At 43.1% G+C, this 15,386-nt stretch overlaps 1 protein-coding gene and 1 long non-coding RNA gene across 2 annotated transcripts in view; one reads left to right on the top strand and one right to left on the bottom strand.

Moving 5' to 3' along the window:
- LOC116973531 overlaps nucleotides 1-12,627 on the bottom strand; it is a 29,625-nt gene extending 16,998 nt beyond the window's left edge. Inside the window, exons 1-2 of the long non-coding RNA XR_004412070.1 lie at nucleotides 12,547-12,627; nucleotides 1,027-1,113 (exon numbers count right to left, since the gene is read on the bottom strand). This is a non-coding gene — a long non-coding RNA (uncharacterized LOC116973531). The remainder of the gene's footprint in view (nucleotides 1-1,026; nucleotides 1,114-12,546) is intronic.
- Nucleotides 12,628-12,696: 69 nt separating this feature from the next.
- The window catches only part of hmgcll1 (3-hydroxymethyl-3-methylglutaryl-CoA lyase like 1), an 89,351-nt gene continuing 86,661 nt past the window's right edge, over nucleotides 12,697-15,386 (top strand). Inside the window, exons 1-2 of the mRNA XM_033021706.1 lie at nucleotides 12,697-12,870; nucleotides 15,111-15,188. Coding sequence (XP_032877597.1) covers nucleotides 12,793-12,870; nucleotides 15,111-15,188 — 156 coding nt within the window. The 5' untranslated portion in view covers nucleotides 12,697-12,792. The remainder of the gene's footprint in view (nucleotides 12,871-15,110; nucleotides 15,189-15,386) is intronic.

Raw genomic sequence — 15,386 nt, 5'->3', positions numbered from 1 at the left:
CTGTGGATGGGGTGAGCAGCTTTAAATACCTGGGAGTGCAAATCACAGAGGATCTGACATGGACAACACACACTGTCACACTGGTGAGAAAGGCAAGTCTCTCTGAGGATCCTTCAATCCTACTCTGGTGCTGTAGAAAGTATCGTGACCAAAATCATCTCTATCTGGTTTGGCAACAACTCTGCCCAGGACAAGAAGGCTCTGTAGAGAGTAGTGCGCTCGGCCGAACGCACCACGGGAATTACACTCCCCCCCCCCCCTGCAGGAGGTGCAGATCCGGAGCCTGCAGGATCATGAAGGACCCCTATCACCCCAGCAATGGACTGTTCCAGCTGCTGCGGTCAGGCAAGCGCCTCCGCTGTCACGCTGCGATAACAGAGGCTGAGACGGAGTTTCTTCCCACAGGCCATCAAGACTGTAAACTCTGATCTCACCAGGGCGTAAATACTGTTGCGTCTTTTAATGTAAATACTGGTTCTGTGCTGTTCTGTTCTATTGTTTTGCACAATCCTGCAAGCATTGCCACTTTCATTTCACTGTACATCTTGTATGTGTATGTGACAAATAAAGTTGACTTGACTTGATTTTTAGTTTAGTTTAGAGATCTAACATGGAAACAAGTTAGTTGGCCCACCGAGTCCATGCCGATCACCCATTCACACTAATTCTATGTTATCTCACTTTATCATCTACTCCCTACCCGTTTGGGACAATTTTACAGAGGTCAATTAAGCTACCACCTTGCACGCCTTTGGGATGTGGGAGGAAACCGGAATACCCAGAGGAGACCCACGCAGTCACGGGGGAAATGTGCAAACTCCACACAAGCAGCATCTGAGGTCAGGATTGAACCCAGGTCTGTTGCGCTGTGAGTTATCAGCTCTACCAGTTTTTGCACTCTTTTCCATCAGATACAGCAAGGAAACTGATCCTTCGGCCCAATGAGTCCATGCTGACCGTCGATTGACCGTTCAAACAAGGTCTATGTTTTCTCACCTTCGCATGCATGCCCTACACATTACATACCATTCATGGAAGAGTTTATGGTTCCTATGTGGCCTCATCGGGCACTTCAGAATCCATAGAATCAGAGCAGAAAAGATCACCATTAATCTGAAGTAAGAAGAAGAACACAAAATGCAAATCTAATTAATGCGGCACGATGGCACAGCGGTAGAATCGCTGCCTTACAGCATTTGCAGCGCCAGAGACCCGGGATCTATCCTGGCTACGGGTGCTGTCTGTACGGGATTTGTACATTTTCCCCATGACTGCGTGGAGGAATGTGCAAATTGGAGTCTTTGGAGTGTGGTTTCCTCCCACATAGCAGGTGTGTAGGTTCATTGGCTTGGTTGTAAATTGTTCCTAGTGGGGGTAGGATAATGTGGAGGGTTCGCTAGTTGGCGTGAATTCGGTGTTCCTAGTGGGGGTGGGATAATGTGGAGGGTTCGCTAGTCGCCGCAAATTCGGTGGGCCGAAGGGCCTGTTTCCGTGCTCTATCTCTAAAACTATAGTCAAAAAACAAATCTTAAAGTTGCCTTAATCAATCATCAATTAGTATGAAGAATGGTTCCGACTCAAAATGTCACCTACTCCTTTTCTCCAGAGGTGCTGCCTGAGTTGCTCCAGCACTTGGTGTCTATCTTAATAAATCATTATTGTATTTTGTCCACTTTAATGGTGTTAAACTCAAATTGCAGCTGCCCAGGAGATGTGGGATATCATTTAAAGCATGGGGCAAGTGCAAAAAAAACCCAGAAGTGGGTGAGAGAGAAGGGCAATGAGAGTGAGAGAGGGGGCTGGCAGTGGCACATGGACCCCCAGCATCATGGAGTGAGTCCCTGTGACCGAGTGTGTCCCCAGCCCCATGAACTAGAAGCAGTTTCTGAACCCTGATCCTGATCCATGCCCATTCACAGAGGCCTGATCTTCAAAGATGCCTCCCTCTGTGTTGCAACGGTGCTATGATTCTAATTCAACATCGTTACGCTCCCGCCTCGTGTAATCATGAAGGGCAGAAGCAGCAAATAAAAATACAGGAAAATGGCGCTGATTCCCGGAAATCTCAAACCTATCTGAAGCCATGAGCCCAACGCTAGAATTCTATCCTTTACGACATTATGATTAATAGGAAGAATGTCCTTGCAGCCTGTAAACGAAGTACGTTTTCAACCTGTAACATCTGTGAAGGTAATTTAGAGGATGTTTCTTTCATTTTCTTTACTTTTTGACCTTCTCGGTCCCTCTTGCATAACATTTCATTTCCTGACCACAAGGACTGCAGGAAGCCTTGCCTCCTGGCAACATCACTCTCGGACAGCCTGCCAAGAAGTTTGCGTGAGAGGTGTGGATTGATGCCCTACGCAGACCTCCGTCTTGAAGCTCCTTGCTTCCAATTGCTCCCTCCCTTGGCAGCTAGGCTTTGATCACCAGCTCTGCAGGTGGGGGAAACATAAATGTTCAGATTTTGCCACATCACCCCACGCTGCAGAGAGAACATGACTTCATCACCTTTGAGCACTGATGAATCCTGGCTTACATGCTATCTTTGAAGAAAACTGTCTATAATAATATCACGTTTTCTTCTTGAAAGAAGCACTGACTTTCATTGTTGAAATCTGGATGAATTAGCTGAATTCTAAAGTCTGGTTCTTTATTCAAACCGTATTCGTTGTTACTTGCTGTAGTTTTACAACCTAAAGGTTTTCTTATGAACGATGAATGCTACTTGGAAATTGGAAAATGGAAAATGCTGAAAGGGGGAACATGTTGTTGAGTATTCCTGCAGATTACATTGTGCAGAGACACTCACCTCTGCTCTTTCACTCAAGAAGAACGACATATTAACATTTTTGGATTCTTAAGTCTGTTTTCATCCTAAACTGTTGTTAAATTCTAATTAATATAACAGTGCTTCACAGGAACAGATTCTTCAGCCCATGATGTCTGTGTCGAGCATGATGCCAATTTAAACTAATCCCATCTGCCTGCACAGAGTCTGCAAACTTCCATTCCAGTCTGTCTAAATTCCTCTTAAATTTGCTATTGTATCTGTTTCTACCACCTCCCGTGCAGTGCGTTCCAGGCAAAATGTAAAATGTGTAAAAATGTGCCTCCTAAAACTCCTTTCAACTCTCCCCCTCTCACCTTAAAGCTATGGCATCTATTAATTGACGTTTCCACATTTAAGCCATATCCCATATGCCATTTCCAAATATCAAATTTTAAAGTCCTTCCAATACATTACTATACAATTTGAGGGATCTAATTTTGAAATTATCAATTTATTCCTAGTAGCTAAAATTTAGGCGCAAAGTAGGTGTCCCCGAACCACAGAGGAGTATTCATTCCCAGATTTCCATATTTAGTTCTTATAAGTTGGAGCTTGCCTCAATGGTCTCTAGAGGCTGTCTATATTTCTTTAAGTTCTTGAGACATCGTTGTTCCTTTTTCACTGGTGTCAAATATTATGTTATGTTGGTACGATTGGGCACTAGGGTATGGGTATTTTATTTTCCTTCTTGATGTTAAATTTGCAGGAGTAGGAATATCACTATGAGGAGCAGCCTTCTTTGTCTGTTGGCCTTTCCCAGATTGTAAACGTTAAAGGGACAGGACAGTATTACTCCTTCCTTTTTGTTTGTTTCTGTCTCTGGGGAGCTACTTGGATGGAAATGATGGTTACACACCCTACCTGAGCTGTGTCTTCTGCCCGTTCTTGAGGGTCCACATGCCCTTTTACCTCACTCCCCAGATAATGGCGTGTTATAGGCAGTACTGTCCTGAAGGCACAGCAACTCAACAACAAGTTATTAAACAAGTTTACAATTGCTCCTATTCCTCACTCCTACACAATAGATTCCTTTCTTCCTCTCCTTAGTGCCAATCTGAGTTCCTTTGATTTATTTTTCTTTTGACACCAGCTCTGTCTCTTTGTCCCTTTTCTTAGTTTCTTTAATATTTTTTTATGCTCCTTTCTAACAGTGGGCTGTTCTTGATCCCACTCTGATACAATTAAGGCAGTTTCTTGGAATTGCTACCTCTTCTTTATAACTTCCTTCCAGGTATTTGGAAGGGTTTTTCCTCGTTCTGATTTTGAATATTGTTTTTTCATTATTTCCACTGGACATTTCTCAGTGTTATGAAGAGGGCACGTTCTATTTCCACAGATTTCATTGATGGGTTCTGAGGCAGGGGTCCACACTCTGGACTGGCTGGCAGATCATGACTACAGAAATGGATTTGACTGCGATAAAGGTGTTTGGTTTCCCGCAGCCTGATCCTCTGGCCAGCGTCCTCTCCTTTGATCTTCAGGGTCCCAAGTATCCCTATAGACCCTATGGATCTACCGACTTCTTGGACCTCATGACCCTCTCCTTCGACCCCTTCCTCCTTTTCGTTCTCTCATGGGGCAAGCTTTGCTCCAATTCCCCGTCTCTCCAGAGACATAACACTGATCTGGCCTAACTGGTCTGTAACTTCTCCAGTGGAACTGAGAGAAAACAGGCACCCGAACAGGCATGTCCCTAAGATAATTGGGCGGGATCTAAGCCTCAAACTCTTCTTCTTTTGATTTAACTTCCAATTTTGTATCTATTCCACTGGTCCCTGGAAGGAATTGGTAAGGGCAGTAAAAACAGCCTTTTCTCTGTCACCCTCTTTTGTTACCCCCCCTCACTAAGGCTTCATATGTAGGGTGCCCCAAAAGTTGTCAAGAATTTGGCGTATTCCTTAGGGGTGATCAATCGTTGGACTGCCTCCCATAAGCTTCGAGAGTCAGGATGCTGTCCATACAGGTTGAGTTTCAAATATTCCCCAAATGTAGTAGATACAACTTTTCCGTCTGGATTTTTATTCATGGTCGTTGTTGAACTGGGCTTTGTTGGAGTGGGGGCTTCAGTAGCCCGGGGATGGTCTGCACCTACTATACTAGCAAAATCCAAAGTAGGAGTAGGCACTTTCCTAACAGGGAATTGCCTATGGGGAATTTGTTCTGCTTCCATGATACTGGCGATATCAGGATCGGCTATCCTATAGCCCGTTCTTGTCTCACCCTCAGAAGCACTGCTTCCTTCGCGAAAGGGATCCCTATATTTTGTAAGTGATTCCTTCACTTCTCCTGCTGTCTGTTAATTTGTTCTGGCACTGGCTTACAAGGAACCTTACTCCTTGCTCCCTGACTCACTACACTATCCTTTGCCAGTGAAGCAATCAGGGCCAGAGAATCCTATTCCAATGTCTCCGTTCCAGGTTTAAATTTAGTGGGTGAAGTCAAAGATGCCATTGACTCCACTCGAGTGCCCTGTTCACAAGCTGCACAAGGTACCTTAGAACTAGAAACGTGAGAGAGCTGAGAGGAAGGCTGTGATTCTATACCAAAATAGTCTGCCCATCTTTTTAAATACGGGGCTCCCTTCCCTTCAAGGTCCACTGTAACCACCGCGCTCTTGCTAAATGTAATTGTGGTCGGGGCCAATTCCCCTTTAAGAGTCTCCGCTCTTCCCTGCTCCTACTTTTAATCTTTAATATCTTTCTCTTTCTTTTTAGAAATACCCAGAGAAGGACCAGCTCCAGCTTCCTCCAGCTCTATCCCCAGTCTTGAGGCTGCCTTCCTCCAATTTGTTAGCCTAACAACTTATTTGTTCACTTTCCTCTCCGTATAATACATTCTCCATACTTCTAGAAGTTCATTTCCTTCTTCGCTATCCCAACACTGCCGGATAATTTTCTCTATGTACCTTATCCCCGTCACTGACCTCAGGCCACCCATCGGCATAATTCACTGCCAAACTCTTTGTTTAACTTTCCCGAAAAATGTTGTAACCTCTCGGCTTTTTGAGGGAATTCATTACATATTATTTGTAATGGGCTTTCAGATGTGGTAGTTATATCCTTCTCCAGGCCATTCCCCATGTCTTTGCACAATAGAAACAATGCAGATAAGTTTCTGAGTCACTCACACCACTTCAATAATTCACTCCTCCCTTTCAGTCTCCGAGGCTACCAAGATCGCTCCCGAACAATAGCCAACGTCTCCAAAGCGCTAACAGTCTCACACCTTTCTCACACAATAGCACAGTCAATCTTTCCAACCTACTATTCAATCGCTATTCAATCGTTCTGTTCAATTGCTCTATTCAATCGCGCACCCAACACTCTTATCAGTTCCTTCTCATTCACAACCACTCATCCAACTTCCAACCTGTAAACAGTTCCAGAAGAATCCTCAGTCTCCCAGATTAAGGTGCTTAATATTCAAATATATTTTTTAGCAGTAGTCTCTCACACTCAAAATACTTCAATTTAATGTAGACAAATAAACCTAAACCACGCAAGCAAAACTATACCCAAGCAAGAAACTATACCATCTATTATAAGTAAACAGAAACACACTCCAATATAAACTCCAAGCATTCACTTATTATCACAAGTAAACCACACTCTATTTTAATTCCTCCTCTAGGTGTGAACAATCCCTTCCCCAAAGCAATCGATCTGAAGGATACAAACCCTGATCGAACAACCACGAATCGGACTCCAATAATAATACGATCCCAACTAAACCAAATTCTTATATATTCACTTTAACCCACTTTTATCCCAGTTTTCTAATACCCAAAATTCTTCAACAATACACAATCAGTACAATGAAACAATTCACGATCTTAACACACTCCAAATGTATCTTACAAGCAACAAAGTATTTATACACACTTCAACTCTGAAAGAAATCTGTACACTTGAAATTTACTAAATTCTATCACCGGCAATGCAATACACGATAAACACTATACAGCAATCTTTAATATACAGTTTCCAAAAGCAAATCACAATATTTCAATCCCGCGTTGCACTGCTATCAACCAGTGAACCTCTCCCTCCGATATAGGCAAATACTATTATAACTTTTAACATTTAGACAGGTGAATGGATAAGATAGATTTAGAGGGATATGGGCCAAACGCAGGCAGGTGGGACTAGTGTAGATGCTAGTCAGTGTGGGCAAATTGGGCCGAAGGGCCTGTTTTCATACTGTGTGACTCTATGACTCTAGGGATGGGGACGAGGTCACAAAGGAGAAATGTCAACTTTAAAGTAAGTGGATGTGATTGTATTAACTGGGTTGAAACAGCCTCCGATGGTCATAGCATTCATAAACATTCTGGAATTACATTTTTCCCTGCTGGAGAATTCCATCATTGTATAGTAATCACATCTATGGCCCGGATATATTCTGGTACAGCAACCTTCATAAAAACCCAGATGTTTAATTTAGATATATGATGAACTTGCAAGCCTTGTTCGATTACCAGTTAACTTGGGTTTTTTTCCCTCCAGAATTTGTTATGTTTAAAAACCAGTTCATTTTAATTTAGTTTGCCAGATTGAACAACAATGTGCTCAAATTATTTTCTGAATTGTCATAACATTTTAAATATCTCGGATGAAACATGACCTTGTCAGATGGCAAATTCAAGGCTCCTTGTTGCAATTTATGATTTTGCAAACCTGACAACTGTTTAGTGTATTTAGAGATACAGCATGGAAACAAGCCCTTCAGCTTATCAAGTCTACCACTACGTTCATATTAAATATCCCATTTTCTCATCCAAACCAGGGGCAATATACAGAAGCCAATTAACCTACAAAATGCTCATATCTTTCGATTTGGGAAGATACCAGAGCACCCAGAGGAAACTTATGTGGTCACGGGGAGAACGTGCAAACTCCACACAGACAGCAACAAAGGTCAGGATCGAACTCATGTCTCTGGCGCTGTGAGTCTGCAGCTCCACCAGTTACGTCACTGTGCCGCCACAGGTTGGTGAGGATTTGGTTAAAAAGTTTTGGAAGTCAGTAGTAAAACTCTGGTAGCAGAACAGAGCAAGAATGGAACAAGAATTAATCCCTATTACATCTGGAGCCCCTCACAAGTAATGGAGACTGGAAATCTGCAGGAACAATGATTGCCTTGAAAGATCTGAGTACAGGTTAATAGCTGTTTTCATAAAGGCTGTTAACATTTGTAAAAATAATAGGAATACCTTACGCAACAATGCACCTATTAAGAACCAGAAAATGGGGTCAAGTGAGGCATTCAGTGAAAAATATAAATTAACCCCGTCGTCACCAATGAGACTGAAAGCTTACTTCAATCAGGCTTTTGATAGAACGATACACTTGCCACTTCATTTTCATTCCATCCATGCTCACATTTTCAAAGGGATAATATTCAGCTTTTATGTTGCTGAGCATCTGACGGTAGATGTGAATGGACACTAAAAGCAGGTGGATTCAACATATCCCACGGACCCATTTCAAGAACCAAGTGTGTCAATGCAAACACAAAGAATTGCAGATACTCTATTAAAAAAAACCCCACAAAGTGCTGGAGCAATCCAGCGGGTTAGGAGGCATCTCTGGAAGACAATCATAGGCGATGTTTCAGATCGAGACCCTTCTTCAGACTGATTATAGTAGGATGGGGGGAGGAAAGAGGAAAGTGGGGGGGGGGGGGGGGAGGTGGGGGGAAAGCTGAGGAAAAGAGGTGGGGTGGGACAAGGCTTGGCAAGTATCAGGTAGATATGGGTGAGGAGGGGTTTTGATGAGCAGATGGATGGACAAAGGCCAGAGATGCAAAGAAGACACAAGACTGTAAGAAGAGTGAATGGTGAAGCCAGAGGAAGGGTTAAAGATGGAAGATGCCAGGGAGAAGGGGAGAAGGAATGGATGAAGTTTTGGGTCGAGGCCCTTCTTTGGACTACACTCTTCACTCTCCTGGCTGTCCGGCTGAGTTACTCCAGCATTTTGTGTCTATCTTCAGTGTAAAGCAGTATCTGTAGTTCCTACACAGTCCTGGTTCCCAGCTCTTTTACTGTTGAACTCCCTTTCCAAGTATCTAAATTACAGTTGAATCTGCTTCCACCACTTTCCAAATCACAATTCAATGTGTAAAAACAATCTCCCCATTTCTCATAGGGATATTTCATTGCTTATTTTAAATCCGATCTTCCTGTCGGGCTGAACAGTTTGCCCTAGACTTTGCTACCAAAAGCTTTTGTAATTTTGAACATCTTTGCTAAATTTCCTCTGAATGCTCCCTGTTCCAAACGGAACAATCCCAGCTTCTGTAGTCGCTAAACTGCTTGATCGTGACCTCATTCAAGGAAATCCCTTCTTCCCCTATTTTTCCAACCAGCAGCAGTACCTGGAGATATGATGTCAGCCTATTAAGATGCACTGCATCACCTACTGCATGCTAAAGTGTGAGAGCAGCAAAATAAAATGAAACCACTGCCCATGCTGGAAATCTGAAATAAAAAAACCCAGACAATACTGCTGGAAACATTCAGCATAACAGATAGCATCTCATAGAGACATGTTGTACAGCATCAAAATAGAATCTTTTGCCCAACTTGTCCATGCAACCAAGATGCCTATCGACACTAATTGCATTTTCCTGCATTTTGCTTATATCCCTCAAAATTGTTCCTATCCATGTCCCTATTCAAATGTCTTTTAAATGTGGTTATCATACCTACTTTTCCCATTTCTCCTGGTAGCTCGTTCCTTATACCCATCGCCCATTGTGTGAAGTTGCCCCTCAAACCCCTTTTAAATCTTTCCACTGTCATGTTAAATCTATGCTTTCTCATTTTTTATTCCCATTTTCTGGAAAAATTATTGTGTGCTTCAATATATCTATGCCCTTAATGCTTTTATTCACCTCTAGATGGTGAATTATATATGGACTATATATAGTCTGTCCATGTATACTATATGGACAGACATTCCTCTGCTTTCTATGCTTTGGGGAAGGAAGTCCTAGCCTGCCCAATCTCTCCCTATAATTCAGGCCCTCAAGTCCTGGCAACATTCTTGTAAATCATCTTTGCACTCTTTCCGGCATAAGAACATCTTTCCTATGGCAGGGTAACAAGAACAATACATTGTACATCAAATGCAGCCTCACCAACATCCTTTACAACTGCAATGTAACGTCCCAACTTTTGTACTGAGTGCCCTGACTGATGATGGCCTGTAGTCCAAACACCCTCTTCCGTTGTATGTTTATCAGTGATGCTGCTTTCAGGGAGTATGTTCTTATACTTCTAAGTCACTTTATTCTACAAAGCTCCACAGGGTTCTTTTGTTCACTGTGCAAGTCCTTCTCTGAATTAACTTCTCAAAGTGCTACACCTTACTTTTATCTGAATTAAACGTCAAGTGCCATTCTTCAGCCCGCTTACCTAGCTGATCAAGAGTCAACTGTAATTTCTGACAACCTACTTCTCTGTCTATGATACCATCTATGTTAGTGTCATAGAAACATAGAAACATAGACAATAGGTGCAGGAGTAGGCCATTGGGCCCTTCGAGCCTGCACCGCCATTCAATATGATCATGGCTGATCATCCAACTCAGTATCCTGTACCTGCCTTCTCTCCATACCCCCTGATCCCTTTAACCACATGGGCCACATCTAACTCCCTCTTAAATATAGCCAATGAACTGGCCTCAACTACCTTCCGTGGCAGAGAATTCCACAGATTCACCACTGTGTGAAAAATGTTTTTCTCATCTCGGTCCTAAAGGATTTCCCCTTCATCCTTAAACTGTGACCCCTTGTTCTGGACTTCCCCAACATCGGGAACAATCTTCCTGCATCTAGCCTGTTCAACCCCTTATGAATTTTGTAAGTTTCTATAAGATCCCCCCCGTCTCTATCAATGACTTTCTGTCTCTTCACGATGTCAGAAGGGAACATGTCTGGATTGAGGTGTCGGTGGAGTGGCTCACTGGAGGCCCTGCAGCAGCCTGAGGCTGGATTGGATCAGGTGCTGCTTCAAGTGGGGAATGGATGTGGCCTGCAGCAGTGGAGGACATCGACACATCGCCTGGCCAGGACAACGCCTGCAACTCTAGCACAGTGCCACCGCATGGACAATGAGCCTTTATGGCCAAGTTAAGACTTTAACATTTTTAACAACTCTGAACCTGAAAGGTACAAGAAGGCGCTGGAAACGTGGCCACTCTTGCACACTGCCACAGTGTAATTTACTATCTTACCCTCTTGTCCTTAAGTATGATTGTGCTTCATGTATAGCAAGATTATTACTGAACTGCATGCAAACAAAGAATTTCACTGTACTTGGGTACATGTGATAATAAGGTTCCATTGAAAGTACCATTGCACTGCTTGCTGATAGTTGTATGATTTTTAATTCTGTTTACAACTCCTGGCTTACAAAAAACCCTTGTCCACCTGTTAGAAAAGCTCATCAGACCACAATGTTGACAAGTAAGAGTCACACCACACACTTGGCACAGTATTATCCTTTCCCATTGGAGTGAGTTCAACCAATGATCCTTGACAGTTAATTGCAATTCCCTAGCCAAGTTCTTCATCATTGACAATCTGGAAGTCATCAGACACTTAATGGAGCCAATGATGTAAATACTGTGGTATCGGGCAGTGAGTAATTTATTACCTTCTCCCCAAAACATCTACAAGTGAGTGATGAAAAAGATTGGTTTGCAATTCCAAAAATTATCAACAAGCTCAGCGCCATGTTAGAACGAATAATATATAACCTTGTAATAACTCCACAGCCTCCAACCTTATCATTCCCCAGCCCTGCACTGCACTGCCCGCTTCTGCCTCCTCCCTACAATGAAAGCAATCAGTCTAAAGGATCCTGACCCAAAACATCACCCATTCATTTTCTTCAGAGATGTTGCCTGTCCTGTTGAGTTATTCCAACACTTTGTGTCTATCTTAAGCTCGACACCAAAGATACTACTCTATAATCTTTGCTCGACACTATCTTGTGTGCAAAGAAAGGGCACAAAGTGCTGCAGTAACTCAACAGGTCAGCATCTCGGGAGAATATGGATAGGTCCCACTGCTCTCCCTCAGATGGGAGCTCTGGGAGACCCCTCCCTCACTGCTCCCCCTCTATGATTCCTCCTGCTGTCCAGCATCTACAGATCCTTGTTTCTACATTTTGACTGCTCCACTGTGAAATCTCGTCATGGTATGCCTACTTTAAAGAAGCTCTCCAACTCTCAAAGAAGAAGGTACAGGAGTCTGAAAACTGTGACCTCTAGGTTCAAGAACAGCTTCTTCCCAGCAACTATCAGACTCTTGAACACCAAACAACAATGACATTCTATGGACTGTGTCTTTAGTTGCAATATGGACTTCGTTTTTTTGCACTATTATGGTTAGTTAATAGTATGGTGATTAAATAATGTGTTTATTATGTATTTATCTGTGTGTTATTGTGCTTACGGGCCTTTTAAGCTGCAACAGCTAATAATTTCATTGTTCCGCTGCCGGTATATTGACAACGAAACTCACTCGATTGTCTTGATTTAATGATGCGATTTTCTAATGCGGGGTTTCTTAGGAAAACAACTATCGCGTTTGTACCGGGGCCGCTGCACTGAAAACAGTCAGGTTTTGCGCTCGACTGACTCTCCGTGCCGCTAGATTGAGTAAATATTTAAATACAATCCGATGTGCAGAGAATATTTAGATACCTTGCTGGTAGACGGCCCGGGGAAAGATGACAGTGCTGTTCGCGTCCGGGTTATGAACGCACTACATCCAGACTGGGCGGCACTCTGTGTTTCTTCAGCACCTGGGCCGGTGGGCAGACGCTCCTGCAAGCGGATAGACCATCGTCCCGTTATCCGGCTCGGGGCGACATTTTACCCCCCTTTTTGCTCGAGTCAGTCGCATTAACGGAAGAGAAGGGCCGTGAAGCCGGGAGACCCCCCCAGTCCATGGGCAACCTACCCGCCTCCGTCAAGGAATGTCTGAGCGCCGGCCTGGACGTAGACTGGACAGCATTAGGACAGCAGGTAGGTTGCTCTGGCCTTTGCCTGCCTCCAGTTAACCATCTCCTCTCCTGCAACTATTTCTTGATCGCAGCAACAGTATCTCAGACCGAAACTTCATGTAGTGATCCACCCACACGGTGTGTGTATATGTGTGGTGGGAGGGTGGGTGTTAGAGCTAGTGTCATAGAGACTAGATGAGCTACTTTGCTCATCAGAGCTATTTTCTTGCTGCAAAGTGGATGGAGCATTTTATATTGGGAACATATTGATGTTTATTCTAACAGGAAGTGATGACTCACCATAGATTCATGAGGATGGGATTATAGAAGGAAAACTAGACACGTAACATTGGTACAATTTCCACAGGAACCAAACTGACCAAGAAGGTTCGGTTGGTTATTTTTGTTTTGAAATACAAATGGTTATAAATAACTACTTCTGTTTTCAGGTTTAACAGTAACAAGGGTTTCAGGTTTAGTAATTCGGATTAAAACCTGGATACTCATAGAAGAAAGAGGATTGTGGTGGAAGGGCATTATTCTGGTTGGAGGTCTAATGGCCAGTGAGTTCTGCAGGGATCAGTGCTGGGATCTCTATTGTTGGTGATGTATATTAATGACTTGGGCATGTAGATAAGTTCCAGGTGTCAACCTCTCTACATCGACAAGACCAAGCTCAGGCTCAGCGAAAGCTTCGCCCCACATCTCTGCTCAGTTCGCACTAAGCAACCTGATCTCCCGGTGGCTCAGTACTTCAACTATTCCCTCCCATTCCGTATCTGGCCTTTCTGTCCTGGGCCTCCTCCATTGCCAGAGTGAGGCCCAGCGCAAATTGTAGGAACAGCACCTCATATTTCGCTTAGGTAGTTTACACCCCAGCGGTATGAACATTGACTTCTCTAATTTCAGATAGTCTTTGCTTTCTCCCTCCTTCCCCTCCCCCTTCCCAGCTCTCCCACAAGCCTACTCAGTCTGAAGAAAGATGTCGACCTGAAACGTCGCCTATTTCTTCTCTCCATTGATGCTGCCTCACCCGCTGAGTTCCTCCAGCATTTTTGTCTACCTTTGGGCATGTAAATAGGCTAGTTAGTTAAGTTTGCAGCTGACAGCAAGGTTACTTGAGTTGCAGACAGAGAGGAAGGCTGTCAAAATATATAGTGGAATATAAATCAACTCAAAAAATGGGCAGAGTAATGGCACGATGGCGTGTTATCCAAGCAAGTGTGAGGTGTTGCATTTTGGGAGGTTGAATGTAAGGGAAAGAGAAATGGTTAATGGCACGACCCTCACAGCATTGATCTGCAGAGGGATCTTGGGGTCCAAGCTAGGGTTAGGTCCATAACTCCCTGAAAGTAGCAACACAAATAGATAGAGTGGTAAAGAAACCATATGGTATGCCTGTTTTCATCAATCGGGGCATTGAGTCTGGATGTTATGATGCATCTGTATGAGACATGGGTTAGGCCATATTTGGAGTATTGTATGCAGTTCTGGTCATCCCATTACAGGAATGAAGTTAAGGAATTGTGGAGTGTATAGAAGAGGTTTACCCAAATGAAACCTAGATTTGGGGCTTTAGCTACAAGATGAGGTTGGACAAACTTGAATTGTTTTCTCTAGAATGGCAGAGGTTGAGGGGAGATCTGATAGAAGTATATAACATTATGAGAGGCATATATATGGTAGCCAGTCAGAACCTTTTTTCCCAGGGTGGAAATGTCAAAGACTCAAGTGCATAACTTTATGATAAGAGGGTTAAAGTTTAAAGGTGACATACAGGCAAGTTCTTTTACACAGGGAATGGTGGGTGGCTGGAATACTCTGCCAGGAGACATATATGATAGTGGCATTTAAGAGGTTTTTGAATAAGCATTTAGATTTGCTGGGAATGGAGGGATATAGATCATATGTAGGCAGAGGAGATTCATTTATCTGGCTTCATGTTTGCATTGACTTGTGGGCCCAGGAGCCTGTTCTTGTGCTGTGCTGTTCTATGTATGTTCTGTGTATACAGTCTCGTTGTGAGGCGAAAGCAAAGTATTTCTACATAATTGCAATCTTAATTGTATTTTCATTCATAGCATTAGCAGCCATGCAATTGTCATTACCTTCGGTCTTGAGATAATAGAACTATATTTGCAACGTGCTCCACCGGATGTCCCAGGAAAATTGTCCCTCAATCTTTGCTCGTTCACTGTAGTCCAAAAAGGTCTGAACTTTGCTTTATCCTATGGTTTAGCATCTTTTGTTTTTAAATTCCAGAACAATGTCGCCCCAGCCCTTCCCCAATTTGTAAAAATTGTAGAAGTTGGACCAAGAGATGGCCTACAGAATGAAAAGGTATGTTTAATTCCTCAAAATTATTGATTGCTTTGAGTTTGATCTTGGTCAACTGGCTGTGTCTGTATCAAGCTGTCGATGTGAGTTTGTATTTTATATGTCTTTCCCTTCACAGTAATAATGTTGTTATTTCAATACTGACATTTTCTAGGATTGTCTTTGGGATGGTGAGGATTGCAGAACTGAGTATGGTAAATG

The sequence above is a fragment of the Amblyraja radiata genome, chromosome 5 (assembly GCF_010909765.2).
Source record: "Amblyraja radiata isolate CabotCenter1 chromosome 5, sAmbRad1.1.pri, whole genome shotgun sequence".
Classification (NCBI taxonomy): domain Eukaryota; kingdom Metazoa; phylum Chordata; class Chondrichthyes; order Rajiformes; family Rajidae; genus Amblyraja; species Amblyraja radiata.
The sequence above is the reverse complement of the archived record's forward strand: the minus strand, read 5'-3'. Positions and strand labels throughout refer to the sequence as shown.